General features: G+C 48.6%; 1 protein-coding gene across 4 annotated transcripts in view; it reads right to left on the bottom strand.

The window, feature by feature from the left end:
• The window catches only part of ABR (ABR activator of RhoGEF and GTPase), a 143,371-nt gene that overhangs the window by 59,976 nt on the left and 62,783 nt on the right, over positions 1–20,612 (bottom strand). For 3 of the 4 annotated variants that reach the window (XM_060258884.1, XM_060258883.1, XM_060258885.1), the window contains 9 exons: positions 19,699–19,759; positions 16,049–16,101; positions 12,431–12,571; positions 11,009–11,130; positions 9,306–9,471; positions 6,937–7,059; positions 4,413–4,488; positions 2,838–2,942; positions 126–200 (listed from right to left, as the gene is read on the bottom strand). In XM_060258884.1, coding sequence (XP_060114867.1) covers positions 126–200; positions 2,838–2,942; positions 4,413–4,488; positions 6,937–7,059; positions 9,306–9,471; positions 11,009–11,130; positions 12,431–12,571; positions 16,049–16,101; positions 19,699–19,759 — 922 coding nt within the window. Of the gene's footprint in view, positions 1–125; positions 201–2,837; positions 2,943–4,412; positions 4,489–6,936; positions 7,060–9,305; positions 9,472–11,008; positions 11,131–12,430; positions 12,572–16,048; positions 16,102–19,287; positions 19,371–19,698; positions 19,760–20,612 lie in introns of those variants that run through there. The other variant, XM_060258886.1, reaches the window with a different exon arrangement.

The raw sequence follows: 20,612 nt of genomic DNA, 5'->3' as shown, positions 1-20,612 counted from the left end.
GAACAAGAGGGGCAGTTTAGTTGGTGGCAGGAAGGAAGGCACGGCCTGGCGTTCTCAGCCTGTCATGAGCTGAGCCCAGGCTGGCACAAGCCACACAGGGGCAATCTCCTGTAGGTGGCACTTACTGGCAGATTGTTTGAAGCCCTTGGCAGAGTGGACGATGACGTGCAGGAAGCCATACATCCCTGGAGGTTCATCATCTGCGGAGTGGAAAAGCCAGAGGAGGGGGGTTAGAAGAGCTTACGGTGGGAGGGGTTCCCATGCACAGAGGGTGGGGGGGAACACACAACGCCAGTAGAACTGCCATTTTCTTCAGCACTTACAGGCCATTGGACTTGAGCCAGATCTAACCACACTTCCCCTAGTGTCTGCTTTTCGTCTTTGTGAAACTAAGTGTTCAGGCATGAAGGCAGGTATGGCAGGAATGCCAAAGATGGCGTGCCCTGAGAAATACTTTGATAAAATAAAGTCGCCCATGAGCAAACAACTCTCACTCATATAAGGTGCTGCCTGTTGCACCCCTGCAAGTTCTGGAGCCAGTTCCTTCCAATCAGACTCTGCTGGGAGTGGCGTGAAGCACAAGACTGCAGCATTTCTGATTTGGGTGAGACCAGTCCTGTTCAAACACTCCCAATGCAGAGATGGAGACCCAGAGCTCAACGGGATGTTGCCTGTTGAGTCTCTGTACCAGTCTCTATTCCAGATTCACCACCTTTCATGATAGGAATGCTCGGAACAGGACTCAGACAGAATTATATGCAGGGCTTTTTTTGTAACAGGAATTTCTTTGCATATTAGGCTACGCACCCCTGATATTGCCAATCGTTCTGGAGCTTACAGCAGGCCTTGTATGAAGAGCTGTGTAAGCTCTTGGAGGATTGGCTACATCAGGGGTCTGTGGCCTAATATGCAAATGAATTCCTGCTACAAAAAAAGCTCCGATTATATGGAATGTGCTGCTTAAAAAACCAAACTCTTTTGGGTGTAAATGTGCTTTTCTGGTTTCAATTCAGAAATAATATCTACCTCAGCTATCAGAAGTTTGGGAAACAATGGAAGGAGGGGCTGCTGCATGCTTTTATTTGTGGGGAAATTAAAACCTACAAGCCTTATTCACAGTTAACTCCAAAAAAGGATGGAGGGTTGCGAGACCAAAACTAGATATTACATTGATATTACATCAATGGGATTCCCCCAATATTGCCTTCCGTGTTAAGAAGCAGCCAGGGGGCAGATTTAGATCAGAGTAAAATGGCTAGGCAGGAAATATTTAACCTTTTCCACCATGCCTCTCCTCCAGGGGTGGAATTCTAGCAGGTGCTCCTTTGCATACTAGGCCACATACCCCTGAAGTAGCCAATCCTCTAACAGCTTACAAAAAAGAGCCTTGTAAGCTCTTGGAGGATTGGCTACATCAGAGGTGTGTGGCCTAATGTGCAAAGAATTCCACCCCTGCTCCCCCCTATAAGTTATCATGGCCCCCAACCTTTGCATGGGAAACAACTCAGGGAGGAAGAAAGGAGGAACCTCTCCCGGCTCTAGCACTGTGGTCCCAATCCTGATTCCCCCTTCACACAGCTTCTTTGTACCATTAAAATAAACATTAAGGGGCCTGATTGTAGATCCCCAATATATAGTAGGTCAGCCATGCAGCCCCAAAACAGAAAGCCCCGGGCAGAATCAGGGAACAGCCATGCAAGGGGGCAAAACCCTGCTTGCATGGTGCCATCTAGTGGTGAAAGATCTGCTGTGTCCCAAGATGTAGGGTGAACGTACAGTCACCTCTGCATGCATTGGAAATAGAATCATAGAGTTGGAAGGGGCCATGCAAGCCATCTAGTCCAACTCCCTGCTCAATGCAGGATTAACCCAGAGCATCCCCGACCAGTGTTCATCCAGCTGCTGCTTGAAAACTGCCAGTGAGGGGGAGCTCACCACATCCCTCGGTAGCTGATTCCACGGTTGAACAACTCGCATTGTAAAAAACCTTTTCCTAACATCCAGCCAGTACCTTACTATCCTTAACTTAAACCAGAGGTGGCCAAACTGTGGCTTGGGAGTCACATGTGGCTCTTTCACAAGCATTTTGTGGCTCTTGAAGCCCCCACTGCCCTGTCAGCCAGCTTGAAGAAGGCATTTCTCTCTTTAAAACACTTCTTCAAGCCAAGCCAGCCAGTGGTTTGGAGAATGCATCTGAAGTTAAAGTTGCTTTCTTTCCATCTTTCCTTCCCCCCTATCTATTTTCCCTCCCTCCCTCCCTCCCTTCACGGCTCTCATACACCAAACTGGTTCTCAGGTAGCAGAAGCTAAGAGCCAGAGGGGCTCACCAAGCGACTCCTGGCAGCGGTGAGATCTAAACAGGTCCTCCAAGAGAACTACGCCTCTGCAACGCACTATTTGGCTCCCATCTCTCAAGCAGAGTTCCTTCCCAGCTCTTCAAACTACAAAGCCAGGTATGGCTCTTAGGCGTGCAAAGCATGTGCCCTGACCACTGAGAAGTGGGCCTTCCTTCACTTGGAATGGGGAGAAGAGCAGTTGAACAGCATCCTGATTTCAGAGGGCAGGGCTTTTTTTGTAGCAGGAACTCCTTTGCATATTAGGCCACTCACCCCTGATGTAGCCAATCCTCCTGGAGCTTACAGTAGGCCCTGTACGAAGAGCCTTGTAAGCTCTTGGAGGATTGGCTACATAGGAGAGGTGTGGCCTAATATGCAAAGGAGTTCCTGCTACAAAAAAAGCTCAGCCAAAGGGCACCAGCTTAAAACCACCAAACCTGAACTACAGACCGGAGGATGTTGCCGTGAGGTCTTGAGAGGAGGTGGGTGAGGATCACTTACCGTCCTTATTGCTGGTGACGGGAAGATTGTGCACAGTGCGTAACTTGAAGCAGGAGCCCGTGAGCACTTGCAGTTCCACGGAGCTGAGCACAAAAGTCTGGAGGTCTGCATGGGGGATAAGAGAGGGAGGGAGGCTCAGTAGAAGGCCACAACATGCAGGCAGCCCTTGCACTGTCGCTGTAAGATTATTCAGAAGCTGCTATAGAAGAAGCTCACCAGGGGGCAGCAGAGAGTGAAGACTGAGGAGACAGAATTGCAGGGAGCCATCGTCTGGCCCCACAATCCACCTCCCAGAGGGTCCTTAGCTGTTCTCTGGATACTACAGTTTGCATTTAGTGTAATAAAATTTGGAGTGGGGGAAGTGCTCTATGCTACCAGGTAACTTGTACAAGCCAAGCCAACCATGTAGTTCAAAAATATAAACAGTTTTTTTTTAATCATAGATTGAATCGCCCATAAACTTTCCAAATAAAAAATGTACACTGCCCTCTTAAAAATATAAGTGAGTCTATAGTAGACTTGAAGATATGACCAGTCTATACAACATTTTTCCCTCTAAAGACCTTATAGGAGGATGCTGGGGTGCAGCCGGTTTGCTGGCAGACTTTTTCATAAATCTGGTGCCATGCCAGAGTCTGCCTTTTTCACCACTGCAGTGAACGGCATTGACGCTTTGTCCACTGAGATGTCCACTAAGACCCCAAGACCTTTTCCCCTCTCGGTCTCAGCAAATTCAGATTCCATCAGCCTCTCCTAGAAGCTGGGATTTTTTTTTTGTCCCAATGTGCATCACCTTCAAGCTGAAGAGCGGAGCTTTGTAGAAATGAGTAGGATCTCTACAACTGAGAGATGCCACACCAGGGATGTCAAACATGCAGCCCATGGACTGGATCAGGCCCCCGGAGGGCTCCTTCAGGACCACGAGCAACGCACTGTTGTCTGCTTCCTTCTCTCTCTCTTGCTTCCTTCTGCATCTCAGCTTGTTTTGCCAGGCTCGTTCAGTTAAGCTACAGAGCAAAGCCTCTATTTTCCCCATTGGCTGACCAGCGTATGAAGCAGCTGATGTACCAAAGCTCATAATGCCCAGCCATTTCATGTTTTTCCCTGGGTCTTAGGTTCAAAGCACTGGCCAAGAGATTTCTGTAATGAATCTCAATAAATCAAAAGTAGGTTTGCAACTTACAGATGCACACCTGGACAGCCTACTCAAGATTACTACAGCATAGACATTGTCTCCAAGTGCTGATGAAATAATTCAGAGCGAGAGGTGTAAAATAAACAAAATATTGCAAGAGTGCTAATCTTTTAAGCATGTTTTAATTTTTTTTTAAAAAAAATCATTACTTGTATTTCTGTCCTTTATATAGTTTATATCTCTGCTACCTTGCAATTCATTTTATGACACCAGATCTCATTCATGTCAGAATGACACCCCATAACAAATGAGTTCAACACTTCTGCTCTACACTGATACAAGAGTTCATACAGGGAGCAGCAAAAAACCAAACCATCCCTGAGTTGCCAACTTGACACTGCAGGCCACTCCAATGAGGAAAAGGTTGTCGAGCGTTTTACCTTTCTTTTGCAGCTTCTGGATGGCCTCTCTCCATTCCGCCCGCTCATAGTCGGAGGAAAGCAGAAACAAGTAACTCTGGAAAGGAAACAGAGTGCCATCAACGCAGTGGCGCAGACTGTCCCTTGCCTCTCCCCATAAATGGCCAAAAAGGTAATATAGCTTCTTCCAGAGACCCTGTGGCACAACAGGAGCAGAAAAACAGCTCCACTGTTGAAGATTAGGGAGGGGAGGGAAGGGAAAGGAGGAAGGAGAGGATTGAGGGAGAGGTGGAAAGGAAGCAACTTTAAATGCATTCTCCAAGCCGCTGGCTGGTTTGGCTTGGAGAAGTGATTTAAAGAGATAAATGCCTTCTCCAAGCTGGCCGATGAGGGGGTGGGGACTTTGAGAACCACAGAATATGTGTGAAAGAGTCACATGTGGCTCCCATGCCACAGTGTGGCCACCCCTGCTATAAAGCCCACCCTCTAAAGCAGCCATTTCTCCAGGGGGACTGATTTCTGTCATCTGGAGGTCAAAGTTAATCTGCATCCCACTACATCCCATGGAGGTTGGCAACCCTAATTAGAACAAATGCCAAGCGGGAGCCCCAGGGTACCTTGGCACCACCCCTTGCCTTCCTACCCTGGGCTTTTTTTGTAGCAAGAACTCCTTTGCATATTAGGCCACACCCCTCTTGTGTAGCCAATCCTCCAAAAGCTTACAGGGCTCTTATTACAGGACCTACTGTAAGCTTTGGAGGATTGGCTACATAAGAGGAGTATGGCCTAATATGCAAAGGAGTTCCTGCTACAAAAAAAAAAAAAAAAGCCTTGCTCTCACCTATACCCCACGGTCCACAACTTTAAAGTCTGAATCTCCCAGTCTAACTCAGCAGCAGGAGGCACTGGAAGCCCCACTACCGCATGCCCCTCACCACCATTTATTACTGAGCTACATATCAGCTGCCTTTGGACCACAAACGGTGGCTTGCTTACATTTTGACCAGCCTATCAGAGAGCAGGTGTAAGTTCCGATTTGCACACCACCCCCATTTCTCTGCTTCTTGCAACCTCCTGAGACGACTCTCTCTGTGGCCAGCAAACACAAGGAATTCAGTTTGTGAATTCAGATGGAATAGTAGATTGTAATGTATTGTAATGAACAGCAGAATATAATGCAATCTGGGTGGGTTTTTTTGTGATTTTATTTGTGTGTGGGTGTGTGCATACATGTGTATGTGTGTGTGTGTGCACCTGGAAGTCACGGCGACCTTTGATGACTGACCCCTACTGGGGGCACAGACAATATTCTGAGAGGTGGCTGAATAAAACCTGTCCCAGCCTCCCTGGTTTTGGTATTCCAAGGAGTTCTCCCATTCAAGTACTTGCTAGAGTTGACCCTGCTTAGCTTCTGAGATCTGACGAGATCAGGTTTGCCTGGGCTATCCAGGTCAGGGCAATATAATGCAATTTGGAATGGCAGATCAGAATGTATTTCTCTGGTCTGGGGAAACAGAAGATACCCTGCATAGCCAATCATTTCACCTCAAAGAAGAAGACTGCAGATTTATACCCTGCCCTTCTCTCTGAATCAGAGAGCGCCTCACAATCTCCTCTATCTTCTCCCCCCACAACAGACACCCTTGTGAGGTAGGTGGAGCTAAAAGAGCTCTCCCAGAAGCTGCCCTTTCAAGGACAACTCCTATGGCTGACCCAAGGCCATGCTAGCAGGTGCAAGTGGAGGAGTGGGGAATCAAATCCGGTTCTCCCAGATAAGAGTCCGCACACTTAACCACTACACCAAACTGGCTCTCAAGAGGATGCTGTGAGGTCACTTCCACTCTTGAGAGGAAGATGGAGCATGACAGCAGAGCACCAGTTAATTACTCTCAGCATTCCACAGTTACGAAGGGTACATCTGCCTATTAATCTCTCGTTTTGATATATTTATTTCCTTCATTATGTTTCCCCCCAGAATTAAACCCAAACAAATGGTGACAATATAAACAAAGCTTGTGATTCCACCTTGGTCCTTAAATTTGTCAAACAACTTTAATATGCTGTATGCTAATTTGCTGCTCACCTTCTACCTATATGTTTGGACTGTTAACTTCCACTTCAGCATATCTGAAGAAGTGTGCATGCACACGAAAGCTTATACCCAGAATAATACTCTGTTGATCTAAAAAATGCCACTAGACTCCAACTTTGTTCTGCTGCCTCACACCAACACAGCTGCTCACTTGAATCTAGCATCAAACCACAGTTAGCATAACTCTTTGGTTAACAAACCAACCACAAACGCTAGTATGAAGTCCTGGTTTTGTGCTAACCGACAAACCCTGGTTTGTCTGCATCTATCCTTAACAGCTAACCAATGTTTGTCGAAACCATAGTTTATGGAGATGTCTCCACAGAGTCATGCCCACAAGGAAGTGCTCGCCTTCTTCCCCTTCTGGAGTCTCTGACTCTGCCTAAAAGCCTCTCTTCTCTAGCAGCTCCCTTTTTTCTCTCCCTCCCAACCCCCACGAGGACCCAGCCGTACTTTCCCGTTCCGGTGATGGATGCGGAAGGGGATGGAAGGAGAGTTGAGCAGAAGCCAGAATTCGTTGTCAAACATTTTCTTCTTCAGGCGCTCCATCGCTCGGCTCTGCCCCTTGTTGGCCTTCTGCGGAGGAGGAAAAGAAGTCGGGTTGGAAACAAGTTGGTCTGTAGATTTGAACACTGGCACAGAGACTTTCATTTCTTAAGGTCAATATGGCAAATGGGGAATGGTGGCGGAAGGGTTCAGTTCTTTCCGAAAACACCTTCGATCTTACCCACAATGTCCTAAGAAGCTGTCTGCTGCATGATCATTCTCTGCTCAGCTGGATTCAAGCTCAGATTTTGGGGGTATGAACCTTTGGGAGTCAAAGCTTTTGACTTTGTTTATATCCTGAAAGTGCAACTGGACTCCAATATCTAGTTGTTCTACAGCGGACCAACATGACTTCCCTCTGAAACTTGTAGCAGTAGAAATGAGCAAGAGTCCAGCAGCACCTTAAAGACTAACAAAATTTGTGGCAGGGTGCGAGCCAGGCCTGTAGTGTGTGTGTGTGTGGGGGGGGATGGGGCTCTGTCCCCTTTAGATTTTGCAGTGCCCCCACCCCAGCAGCAATCTGTCTGCTCTTGAGGCTCTCAATGCCATCCCCCGGCACCCTGATGCCCCCCTCCAAATTATGAAATCTCATCCCCTATCACAAATTTGTTAGTCTTTAAGGTGCTACTAGACTTACTCTTTCTCTGAAATTATTCTCAGATCAGCTTCTTTTCTGGGGGGGGGCGGGGAGGGGAAGAGGCACTGGTTTGCCATAGCAAAAAACAGTAGTGCCCCTCAAGGTCGGGGGTAATTGGCAAGATTAGGCAAATGCCCACAAGGGGCTCACTGACCCCTCCCCAAGTCTCAGGCACCCCGTTCCCACCCCCAAAAGTCCTGTGTTGAGCAGGGGTCTCTGTGCTGCTTTAGACACTCCTTTCTCAGCCCTGCCGTGTGATATGACATAGGAGGAGGTCAGTTCTCACGAACAAACCCAGTGCATTGGTGTAACATCCTTGCTCTCTGCTAGTCACGGTACCGGATAAAGGGCTATGCCAACCACCCAATGATGCTGACTGGGAAGTTCAGCAGATGTAAAAAAAAAATATGTGTCTAAATAGCATAAGAACATAAGAGAAGCCATGTTAGATCAGGCCAATGGCCCATCCAGTCCAACATCCAGTCCAACACTCTGTGTCACACAGTGGCAAATTTTTTTTATATATACACACACACACACACTGTGGCTAATAGTCACTGATGGACCTCTGCTCCATATTTTTATCCAAACCCCTCTTGAAGGTGGCTATGCTTGTGGCCGCCACCACCTCCTGTGGCAGTGAATTCTACATGTTAATCACCCTAGCGTGTAGGGTGGCAGGCTCACATGGGTTTAAAAAATAAAGGACTAGACCAGGGGTGGCCAAGCCTGCTTAACTTAAGAGCCACATAGAATAAATGTCGGATGTTTGAGAGCAGCAAGACAAGAACGTCAGATGTCGGAGGGAGGGAAGGAAGGAAGGAAATTGATGGGGAGGGGGAGAGAGATGGAAAGAAAGCAGCTTTAACTTCAAATGTCTTGGTTTGGGGAAGTGATTTAAAAAGAGAAATGCCTTCTCCAAGTCAGCCAACCATGTGGTGGGGGCTCCAAGAGCCACACAATGTGTGTGAAAGAACCACACGAGGTTCCCAAGCCACAGTTTAGCCACCCCTGGACTCGACAGAGTAAAAGGTCCCAAGTTCAATCCCTGCCATCTCCAGTTAAAGGGATGGGAAAGGAGGCAGAGGATGGGAAAGACTTCCGCCTGAGACAGCGCTGACCTCGATGCGCCAAAACTTCTGATTCAGTATAAGGCAGCTTCATTTGTACCAGCAGGAAAGGTTCACCAATGCTTCTTAGTGCTCATACCATCCATGCCGTCTTAAATAATTATTTTTAATCTATTGGTTTAATTGTTTTAACTATTCTGATGTTTTACTGTTGGTTGTAGTGTTTTAGTTTGTTGGAATCCGCCCTGAGCCCTTCATGGGAAAAGGCAGACTATAAATGCGCAGAAATAAATACACAAATAAATAAATAAATAAGTCAAATGGAGCCTCCATGTGCAGAGGCAGTGTTGTTCTGAGTCGCAGGGGCAACAGGGAAGGTCCACTGCTTTTCAGCCCTGTTTGGCAGCTTCCACAGGCATCTGGGCATCCCCTGCTGGAGACCAGCAGCTGGACCAGCTGGACCTCTTGGGCCAATCCCACAAGGTTATTATCCTAGCTGCACGCTTTGCACCCTGGGATCCCAATGCCTTGGCAGTGCCCTCTCCTAGCCCCCTCCCCCAGGTACGCACCTCCTTCTGCACCTCGCTTTTCATAGAGGAAATCTTCATCTTCACGTCCTCCAAATCATGGTCAGGCATGGCGTGGACGTGCGGGCAGGGATCCAGCTCTTCGAGGGAGGGGAACACCAACTCCGCCAAGGGCAGGTACCACTTGCAGTCGTACTGCTGGTGTTTCCTGTGGAGACAGGGGGACTGTCAACCTGGCTGGCCTGCACAAGCCACACTCGGGTCCCATACAAACACAAGTTCTTGTATATAAGACGGCAAGCTCTTTGGAGCATGCTTTGGCCCCGTTGCAAAAGCGACAACAATCATTAAGATTGTCAGCTTTCTGGAGTCCAGGTTAAAAGTCCCATTTCAAAGTGACACCAAGACTATATATTTATCCATTCATCTTTGAACCTGATGAAGATTTGAAACGGTGCACTTTGGATTGACCCACCATTGTCCATATATTTGGGATTTACTTCTGGAATTTGTATACCTATATATTTGGAATGTATATTTGGAATTAGCGTGTTTTGTTGTGTATGACTGGCTACCGTTAAATTACTCTTATTGTTGTGTTGTTGTGCCTGGAGCAGTGTATTTTTGATTTGGATTCTCCACACGCTACAGTCCATTGTTCTGACTACTTAGTTCAAGGGGACAGGTGGAGCTAGATGGGCCAAGGACCTGCTTCAGCACAAAGCAGCTCTACATATCTTATGGTGGCCACTCTTAATCTGGAGGTGTGCTTCGTGTCCCCAGGCACCTCTCACCTCAGCAGCTCTGAGGAATTAGAAGCTTGAGGGAAGAGTTATAAGGGTCCAGGAGGGGGGAAAATGGAAAAATCACTCACTTTTTTCAGAGGCCTTTTCCCCCAATGAAAAATTGTAAAATTTGAGGGAAACTGAAAAGAAGCTCTATTCTCGTTTAGAATTAGGTTTTATTGGGGGTAGGGGGTGTTGGCAATAGAGATGACAGGAACCAAGAGTAAGAAATGGAGGGAAATTGGGGGGTGGGGGGGGGGCGGTTTGGACATCCTCTTTTAGAATCAGAAATATGCTTCTTAGGACAAGTTTTTTCACATTCAAAACACAAAGCATGAAAAAGTCTGAGGAAAATGGAAACATTGGGAAATTCTGGGGAGCACTAGAAAAAAGCCTCTTATACTGCAGTCGTATATACAACATTTTGAAGGTTTTGTGTTTAAATGTAAATAGTTTTGGTAACAAACATATTCTACAATCATTAAATAATACACTGTTTAAAAGTTCAATGTTATACATTTCAGTTTAATATACAACCATTTATTTTATTTATCTCTGTACATTTATATCCCGCTCCTCCTGAAACAGCTCAGTAGCACTGTCACTCTCGAGAGCCTCTTTCCAAACATTCTCTTTTGTTTACTGGAGAATTTGCTTTCTACCATTAACATTTATTTTCCCTTACCTCTCAGATGGCAAAAATTAAAAGTACATGTGCTAGGTTTGCATAAAGAGAAACAGCAGCAAATTGCTGCACAAATATTGAGTATATTTGCAATTACAGAAAATGAGAATATGAATACTTTTAAATGTTACCTGAGACTGGACATATTGCCAAAGGCCCCATCACTCATTTGCACTAACAACCCACAGAAGGAAAGGGGAGCGGGGGTGGGGGAGGGGGGGATTGACACCAGATTCCCTCTTCCCATGTCCTGTTACTTTCTCCCCGTGTCTCACCCCACTGCTGTCTTCTTCAGTTTGGCACAGAGCAGCACATCTGTGAAGAGGAAGACGTGGCGTAGTTTGCGGGTGCCTTCAGCCATCTCCACCAAGAAGCCATCTTTGACCAGCTGCCGGGTCTGGAGGTGAGAAAGGGAAATGGGGGGGGGCTGTCATTGTCTCCCCTTTCCACAAATACACAGCGCAGAGATAGACCCACCCCAAATCTCTGGCCAGGTACAGGACTCAAGCGGCGAAATTCTGAGGTCTTTAAAAGAAGGGTGGGATAAAAATGTAGAGCACAGGTGGCCAGACTTGCTTAATGTAAGAGTCACATAGAATACACATCAGATGTTTGAGAGCTGGGAGGGAGGGAGGGAGGGAGGAAGGAAGGAGGGAAGGAAGGAAGGAGGGAAGGAAGGAGGGAAGGAAGGAAGGAAGGAAGGAAGGAAGGAAGGAAGGAAGGAAGGAAGGAAGGAAGGAAGGAAGGAAGGAAGGAAGGAAGGAAGGAAGGAAGGAAGGAAGGAAGGAAGGAAAGCAACATAAAGCAACTCCAAGCCACTGACTTGGAAAAGTGATTTAAAGAGAGAAATGCCTTCTCCAAGCCAGCCAATGGGGCAGTGGGGACTTCAGGAGCCACACAATATGTATGAAAGAGCCACATGCGGCTCCCGAGCCACAGTTCGGCCATCCTGATTTAGAGAGACTGATAATTGCCAAGTTAAAAGAAAACAGTTTGGAGATTCTCCCCCCCCCCCAAAAAAAAGAAAAAAAAGAATAGATGATGAATTGATAAATGGATAAACGTGTACAGTGCATTTAAAATATAATTTTGGATGGACAAATGAACCGCAAGACAGGAAGGGGAGAAAGAGAATCTGCACCCTGCTCATTCAGGCAGTGAAGACAAAATAAACTTGGGCTCTGCCCCTCGGCTGTAAAGGACGCTCTGCAAGTTATCTGATACGCCCTCTGTCTTCACCTTCAGTGTCCCATGTCCCGCTGCTTTCTTCTAAACAGCATCAAGGCACTGCTACAAGTCTGCACACCTACTAATTCCATCCACCCAACCCTGCTAGAATTTGGGGTCAGCCCTTGGAGCAGACTGGTGGTAAGGTTGGGGTTGATGAAAAGAAATCCTCCTTCTAAACACCTGGAAATGCATGGTATTTTGTATCATGAGCCGTGGCGAGGAACCACTGCTAGCTCGGATGACTTTGGAAAAGGACTGGATGGATCCACCAAGAGCTTTTCAGCTACAACATTCTCCAGGCACGGAGACAGCATTACACAAACTACCTCTAGCCTTCCTGTCTCACTTGTGGGCTTTCCCAGAAGCACATGACTGTCCATTGCTAGAAACAAGGGTACGGGATGAGAAGGCTCTTTAGTCTGACCTGATGCCTTTGGGGTCCTCCCCTTGCTCCTCTACCCCCTCACCTCCCCCTTGGGTGTGGTGACCGCCGTCCTGCGGGGATCAATGTCCTCATTGATGCTGGAGAGGAAGTTCTGGGAGATCCGGAGGGCATCCTGCAGCAATGGGTAGTCCGGGTGGTCCGACGGCGTGTGCTTGAGCAGGTCCTTGTGCAAGAGCACAGAAGGTAGTTATGCATGGGATAGGAAGGTAGGGAAAGAAGTACTTTTCTCCCTTTCTCACAATACAAGAACTCGTGGGCACTCAATGAAATTGTTAGAACAGATAAAAGGAAGTACTTCTTCACCCAAAGGGTGATTAACACATGGAATTCACTGCCACAGGATGTGGTGGCAGCTACAAACATAGACAGCTTCAAGAGGGGGTTGGATCAACATACGGAGCAGAGGTCCATCAGTGGCTTAGACACAGCATATTGTTGGAACTTCTGTCTGGGGCAGTGATGCTCTGGATTCTTCGTGCTTGGGGACGGCACAGTGGGAGGGCTTCTAGTGTCCTGGCCCCACTGGTGGACCTCCTGATGGCACCTAGGGTTTTTTGGCCACTGTGTGACACAGAATGTTGGACTGGATGGGCCACTGGCCTGATCCAACATGGCTTCTCTTATGTTCTTATGGACCTCCTGATGGCGCCTGGGGGTTTTTGGCCACTGTGTGACACAGAGTGTTGGACTGGATGGGCCACTGGCCTGATCCAACATGGCTTCTCTTATGTTCTTATGGACCTCCTGATGGCGCCTGGGGGTTTTTGGCCACTGTGTGACACAGAGTGTTGGACTGCATGGGCCATTGGCCTCATCCAACATGGCTTCTCTTATGTTCTTAAGTTGAGGAAGGGGGGCAACTTGCTGACTCCTTAATGAGTCAGCATAGCAGCCTAAATAGCTCAGACTGGCCTGATCTTGTCACAGCTTGGAAGCTAAGCAGGGCTGAACATGGTCACCACTTGAATGGAGACCACCAGGGAAGACAGGGGCTGCTGGGCAGCGGAAGGCAATGACAAACCACCTCTGCTTATCTCTTGCCCTGAAAACCCCACGAGGTGGAACTTCATGGGGTTCCTGCTAAGCTGTGGAGTCTTGTGAGCAAAAATTCTGCTTTGTGAGCTACTGGCATTGAAGCTGTGAGCTGCTGCATAAATTAGTGTGCTTAGAGGACATCCTTCCTGAGCAGGCTGAGCTAAGACAAAAATGCATGAGCCGGAGGCTAAAAAACTGTGAGCTGGCTCCCATGAACTCAGCTTAGAGGGAACACGGCTTAAAGTCGATTGCTACTTGACAACACACTTTAAGGCAGTCAAGGAGGGAGTAAACCTGGGAAGCTGAAAGTGCCTCCTCTTAAGAACATGTGAGTATGACCCACACTCCTTCCAGGAAGCGGGGAGGTTTCTAGCAGAAGGGAATGATGCTGACACACACAACCTCAGGTGTTTTCCTCCCCCCCCTCCAAACAAGACAGATCAGGGAAGTCCCAAGTTTGAATCTTGCCCCTGTCACAGACTTTGGGCAAGCTGCTCCTCAAAGCTTCTGTCCAACTCCTAATATAAGGTCAGTAATACTGACCTACCTTACAAGGCTGTGATCGGAAGGATTACTGATATAATGTGAAGAACAATAAGAAGAGCCCTGCTGGATCAGACCAACGGTCCACCTAGTCACACAGTGGCCATCCAATTCCTTTGGAAGGCCAACAACAGGGCATAGAGGCCGAGGCCTTCATAAGAACATAAGGAGCCCTGCTGGATCAGACCAGGGGTCCATCTTGTCCAGCATTCTGGCTCACACACTGGCCAACCAGTTCCTCTGAAGGGCCAACAACAGGGCATAGAGGCCGAGGCCTTCATAAGAACACAAGAAGAGCCCTGCTGGATCAGACCAGGGGTCCATCTTGTCCAGCGTTGTGTCTTACAGAGTGGCTAACCAGTTCCTCTGGACAGCCAATGGGGCATACAGACTGAGGCCTTCATAAGAAGAGCACTGCTGGATCAGACCAGTGGTCCATCTAGTCCAACATCCTGCCTCACACAATAGCCAACCAGTTGCTTTGGAGGGCCAACAACAGGGCATAGAGGCCGAGGCCTTCATAAGAACATAAGGAGCCCTACTGGATCAGACCAGGGGTCCATCTTGTCCAGCATTCTGGCTCACACACTGGCCAACCAGTTCCCCTGAAGGGCCAACAACAGGGCATAGAGGCCGAGGCCTTCATAAGAACACAAGAAGAGCCCTGCTGGATCAGACCAGGGGTCCATCTTGTCCAGCGTTGTGTCTTACAGAGTGGCTAACCAGTTCCTCTGGACAGCCAATGGGGCATACAGACTGAGGCCTTCATAAGAAGAGCACTGCTGGATCAGACCAGTGGTCCATCTAGTCCAACATCCTGCCTCACACAATAGCCAACCAGTTGCTTTGGAGGGCCAACAACAGGGCATAGAGGCCGAGGCCTTCATAAGAACATAAGGAGCCCTACTGGATCAGACCAGGGGTCCATCTTGTCCAGCATTCTGGCTCACACACTGGCCAACCAGTTCCCCTGAAGGGCCAACAACAGGGCATAGAGGCTGAGGCCTTCATAAGAACATTAGGAGCCCTGCTGGATCAGACCAGGGGTCCATCTTGTCCAGCGTTGTGTCTTACAGAGTGGCTAACCAGTTCCTCTGGACAGCCAATGGGGCATACAGACTGAGGCCTTCATAAGAAGAGCACTGCTGGATCAGACCAGTGGTCCATCTAGTCCAACATCCTGCCTCACACAATAGCCAACCAGTTGCTTTGGAGGGCCAACAACAGGGCATAGAGGCCGAGGCCTTCATAAGAACATAAGGAGCCCTACTGGATCAGACCAGGGGTCCATCTTGTCCAGCATTCTGGCTCACACACTGGCCAACCAGTTCCCCTGAAGGGCCAACAACAGGGCATAGAGGCCGAGGCCTTCATAAGAACACAAGAAGAGCCCTGCTGGATCAGACCAGGGGTCCATCTTGTCCAGCGTTGTGTCTTACAGAGTGGCTAACCAGTTCCTCTGGACAGCCAATGGGGCATACAGACTGAGGCCTTCATAAGAAGAGCACTGCTGGATCAGACCAGTGGTCCATCTAGTCCAACATCCTGCCTCACACAATAGCCAACCAGTTGCTTTGGAGGGCCCACAACAGGGCACAGAGGCCAAGGTCTTCATAAGAATACAAGAAAAGCCCTGCTGGATCAGACCAGTGGTCCATCTAGTCCAGCATTCTGTCTCATACATTGGTTGACCAGGTCCTTTGGATGGCCAACAAGGCAGAGAGGCTGAGGCCTTCCCCTGATGTTGCCTCCTGGTTCTAGGATTCAAAGGCTTACTGCTTTGACTACCCCACAATGCTATATAGATACTTTAATGCAAGGATCACAATCCTTTTTTGAGCCTGTGGGCACCTTTGGGATTTTTAGAGGAGGAAACCCTGCTTAATGGATTGTCAGTCATTTTTATAATACAAAGGGAAGGGGAATCAATTCCTCACATCTGCAGGAAGCCACAAAGGAATTTCTGTCTCTTTTCTCCCCCCTCCCCATGTTATTTTGCAGGGATTTGCATGAAGGCTGCAGTAATGAAACCTGAGTCTGCTCTCTTCCCATGTATACTCACGTGCAATACGAGCGTGCTCCGAGTCACACGATCTATAGGCTTATATAGCAGCGCTATATGTTGAGAAAGAGGAGAAAAATGCAAGATGATGAGAGGCGCTCTGGGGCACCCATCCCCTTTCCCACTCCCCAGACTCTCACCAACCTCCACACATACCCTAGTCTCCCCCCACACATTCACTGGTCCATCAAAACGGTCCCTATATCAATCACCAGGTACAGGAGCAATGGAGAGGTAAGCCTGGAACTTCACCCCCGCCAAAGAGAACATGATTTCGAAGAGACCTGGTACAATACAAGCACCATTATAATTTATGGTTTGGTACTTATGCTCATTTCTTTTGCAATCTCCATCCTATCCTCTGGTCCAACTAGTTTTTGAAATGTTTAAAAATTGACGGTGGAACAGACATCACGGGTATGGGCCAATTGGCACAGCTCACTGCCACAGTTTTCATACATCTGCTCATTCACAACTAAGCCAAGAGGTATCTGGGGCAACTAATTTTGTTTGTGAAAAATTCCACATAAGCAAGGGCCACTAGCTGCCCTTCCTTCCCCACCATGCCCCACACAAATCATCAGACACTTTTCTCACTGTCCTGTTCAGATCCTGGAACTGGGATGAGAAGAAGAGAACTTGAAATGCCTGAGCCCAGAAAGGTAAGGCGGAGGACAAGGGCGGCCTCAGCTCCCTTCCCCCTGCTTTAGAGGCATGAGGGGCCAAATATCACATGAACAAAGATGGCTACCCTGCCATTCCTTCAAGTAGTAAACCACAATAGCTGTGGCCCACCACAAACAAGGTTTAGGGTCTCAAGCTACTTGGGAAACTCTCCAGATACACAAAAAGATGACATTGATAACCAAATGGGAGAAGACAGCCTGTTTCAGGCGGCACAGAACAGTGACAGCAGCTGAGAATCAATTAACGGTGGGGGGAAAGGAAGGAACAATCTGCCTCATCAAGCTCCTTACAGAATCCCGGGGGGGTGGGGTGTGCCCCATTTTTCTCTCCTTCGTTTCCATGATTCCTCACAGGATCCCAACTTGTCATGTCTAAGGGGATGCATTCCACACTCTGCCAAACTCTCTCAAGCTAGCCTCTTTCTTCCTCCAGCGCCCAGAGCAGTGTTTCAACTCTGCCACACACCCTAATCACAAGGCCTCAGGGATGGCCTCAATTCCCTTCCAGAATCACAGAATGAGGGTCTGAGGGTCATGGAAGGAAAAGCTTTGAGGCAGGAATGGGCGGGGCAGGCATTTGCAATTTTACGTCAACAATTTTGTAGGTATTTCCTTCAACCCAGCTGAACCAGCAAGAAATATGGGAGATTCTTATATTTTTGGTGGGAATTTGGAAAACCCCTCAAACTTTTCACTGAAATCAGATTTTGAACTTGCTGATAGCGAACCTTCTTCATTAGTTTTCTTTGTGGGGAAGCGGAGGAAGAATTTCCCTCAGCAGACGAACCAGCTGCTCAAGGGGTTACACGCACCCTGCTGATTCAGTTGCAGCTTGGTAAATTGTTCTTTCCAATATTTCCCCAAACTCTGCCCTCCCCCCCACCAGGGGTGGGAATACCCTTTTCTGGAAATGACCCATGACCCTTTGAAGATGGAGTCCAAAAATCAAAAAAGGAGCCCTCTGTGGAGTTAAAAGAAAGCCACAGTGAGCTAAATAACTGACTGTTTGCTGTCCTTTAACTGCTTCCTAACCTGGTACCTGGGGTGGGCAGCCGCTCTCTGCTTAGCTCTGGATGACAAACATTGTGTGGGTGAGTGTGATTCCTAACTCTTACCCAGACCCAAAGCGGATTTTCCCCTTCTCACACTTCCCCAAAGCAAAACAGGAACAAGCCCAGCATCATTCTGACCGTAGCAAGAAATAAGGAAACTCGTCCCACCCACCTCCTCCCAGCACCACACGCAAATGCTGACCAATCCAGCACAGAAAGCCACTTTCAGCTGCTCTCCTGTTTGTCAGCCCCTCCTGCCCCCCCTCCCCCGTGAATGAACATCTGCTGGGCAAGCCCCCATCAGCAGGGTGCCCGGGCATGGGGCTTGCCTTGGAGAGGTGGACAAGAGACTGGACCTGCTCATCCTTTCTTCTTTTTGGCCCTAAGATGTCTTATTGCCCAAATCAGAAGATCCAAATAGCACCCTCCAGTGGGGCAAAATATATATATAAAAGCAGCTGAATCGCTGGCAATTCGATAACCCTTTAATCTGACATCTAAAGTGGTCCTTCCTATGTCACCTCATGGGGAGGCAACCAAGGAAAGGGAGATAATGAGGCAGATTTAACACGCCCTCATGTCAAAAAGCCCCAAGCACGGGTGAGTGGTTGCGCCTCAAAAAGGTTACTCTGCCGGGCAAGAGCAAATACAGCCAGTCCACTGACGTCATAGCCTCGCCTCCCATGCCTTGTCCGGCAGCTACTAGGCCGTCCTCCCCGGCTCCTGCCGTTGTCATGGTTACGGGACCCAGGGACACCCTTCACAACCAAACATCTGAGGTGACAAGACTAGGGTGAGATGCCGCCACCCCCAAAAAGATACTCGATAAGGTTTCGAGGTGGGGGAACCGTGATAGCCAACAGAGAGCCAGCCCCACGCCCCCTTTCTCACAGACTCTGGAAACGAGAACTGAAGAAATACCTCACTCTCAGAACATACGTTCCCCAAAAGACCGTAAAAGCAAAAAAGACCGTAAAAGCACCCGGCGCACAAGGTGGCAAGTCAAGAAGTTCCACTCAAGCAGCCAGAATGTGGTGAGAGAAAAGCGGTGCTGATCCCACACACACACACACACACTCCCTCAGACCTGCCTGCCACTCCCGGTCCCCAACCCATCCCTCCGTAGCTCCAGGGGCTCCAAAAGGCATCCTTTGCCCCCCCCCACTCCCCTCCAATGGCCCCAAATCATATTCGAACCAAGCCCAGACGAAATCCACGAGAGAAAAGCCAGCCCTGGGACGGGCGAGAACAAAGAAATTTCCAAGTTCAGTCTCCAGAGCCAAGCATGACAAAGAGGAGAAAACCCTTTGAAGCCGCTCTAAGAACCAACCGCTTCTTAGGGTGAAGGCTCTGATGGGTCACAACAGAAGAGCCAGAATCCCCATGCAACCATCCCAAGATGTCAGAAAGGAGAGCCCGGGTACCCTGTCTTCTAAGCAACAGTACTCGGACAAAGAAACACCACGAAAAAGGAAGGCTACACGCCCACACGATCCCCCACCGTAGGTGCAGTTACAGCAGAAACGGATGATCAGCAGAATTTCCATGCTAGCCCCTTCTCAGACCGGCTTTCCTTCCCAGCTCCATCAGCGGTCCAAGAAAGAGTGGTGGGTGCTGCCGGTGAGATCGACAAAGGAAGCCGGTGGCAGGGGGGAGGAGGAGAAGGAGGAGGGAAGGGGGCGTGTGTGTGAGCTGTCAGACGCTGCCAGCATCCTAAAAAGGTGCACAGCCCCCTCCTCACCTCTCCCCTCCCCGGAACCACACAAAAGGCTCCATCTCCACAGAGGATCCGATCCATAATTCATGGGTTAAGGTCACTGGGGAAAGGAGGGAGAGGGAGAGACAGACAAAGGTTTCCTGCACACACCAGGTACACACTCAGACACACACCCCTATGGAGGAGAATCAATACCTTCCATGGTGACGGAGGTGTGGCTCTCTTTGGAATCTTTGGGGCCTTTCACCTTCAACTCCTGCCAAAGGGAAACGTCAGTTTGTCAGCGGCAATTGTACAGAGAGCTCAAAGGGCTTGCACATCTGGCATCGGGAGGTTTGGGTTTCTGTGTGCGCGCTAGTTTCTTCTTTTCCAACATTATGAAGGATCCAAACCCTGTGTTCATACCCTGGTCAAAACAAAGAGCTTCCCACCCTACCTCTGAGAATGTGCAGAGCGTACCTTCTTCCCCATTTCTCACACATCTACAACTGAAACATGCACAGTCTGGAATCGAAACGGGGACATGTTTGTGGTCTAAGAGTCATGGCCTTATGGTCAGGGGTGGCAGCCCCCCCCCCTACAGGGTCACTGCAAGTTGGCAGTGACTTGGTGTAACAGTAAGCCAAAGCAGTAAGCAAAAATATGCATATTAGGTTACAAACATAAATTATTTGCACCACCAAAGCAAAAGAGGTGGCCCATGCATCTATAGCCTGGCCCGCAGACACACCCACACCCACAGAAGTGATGTGTCCCATTCGCATACATTATAGACACAGTTCCTTGGGAACAGGCAGCAGTCTCGTTGGCTTGCCTTCCCTGTAAAATGTCACATACATGAACAATAATGCTCATAAACCCTCACTTGGGGGTTGATGATGAGGATGATGATATTGGATTTATATCCCGCCCTCCACTCCGAGCGACTCACAATCTCCTTTATCTTCCTCCCCTACAACAGACAACCTGTGAGGTGAGTGGGGCTGAGAGGACTCTCACAGCAGCTGCCCTTTCAAGGACAACTTCTGCAATAGCTAGGGCTAACCCAAGGCCATTCCAACAGCTGTAAGTGGAGGAGTGGGGAATCAAACCCGGTTCTCCCAAATAAA

This window comes from Heteronotia binoei, chromosome 18, assembly GCF_032191835.1.
Source record: "Heteronotia binoei isolate CCM8104 ecotype False Entrance Well chromosome 18, APGP_CSIRO_Hbin_v1, whole genome shotgun sequence".
NCBI lineage: Eukaryota > Metazoa > Chordata > Lepidosauria > Squamata > Gekkonidae > Heteronotia > Heteronotia binoei.
This window is presented reverse-complemented; position numbering and strand designations above follow the sequence as displayed.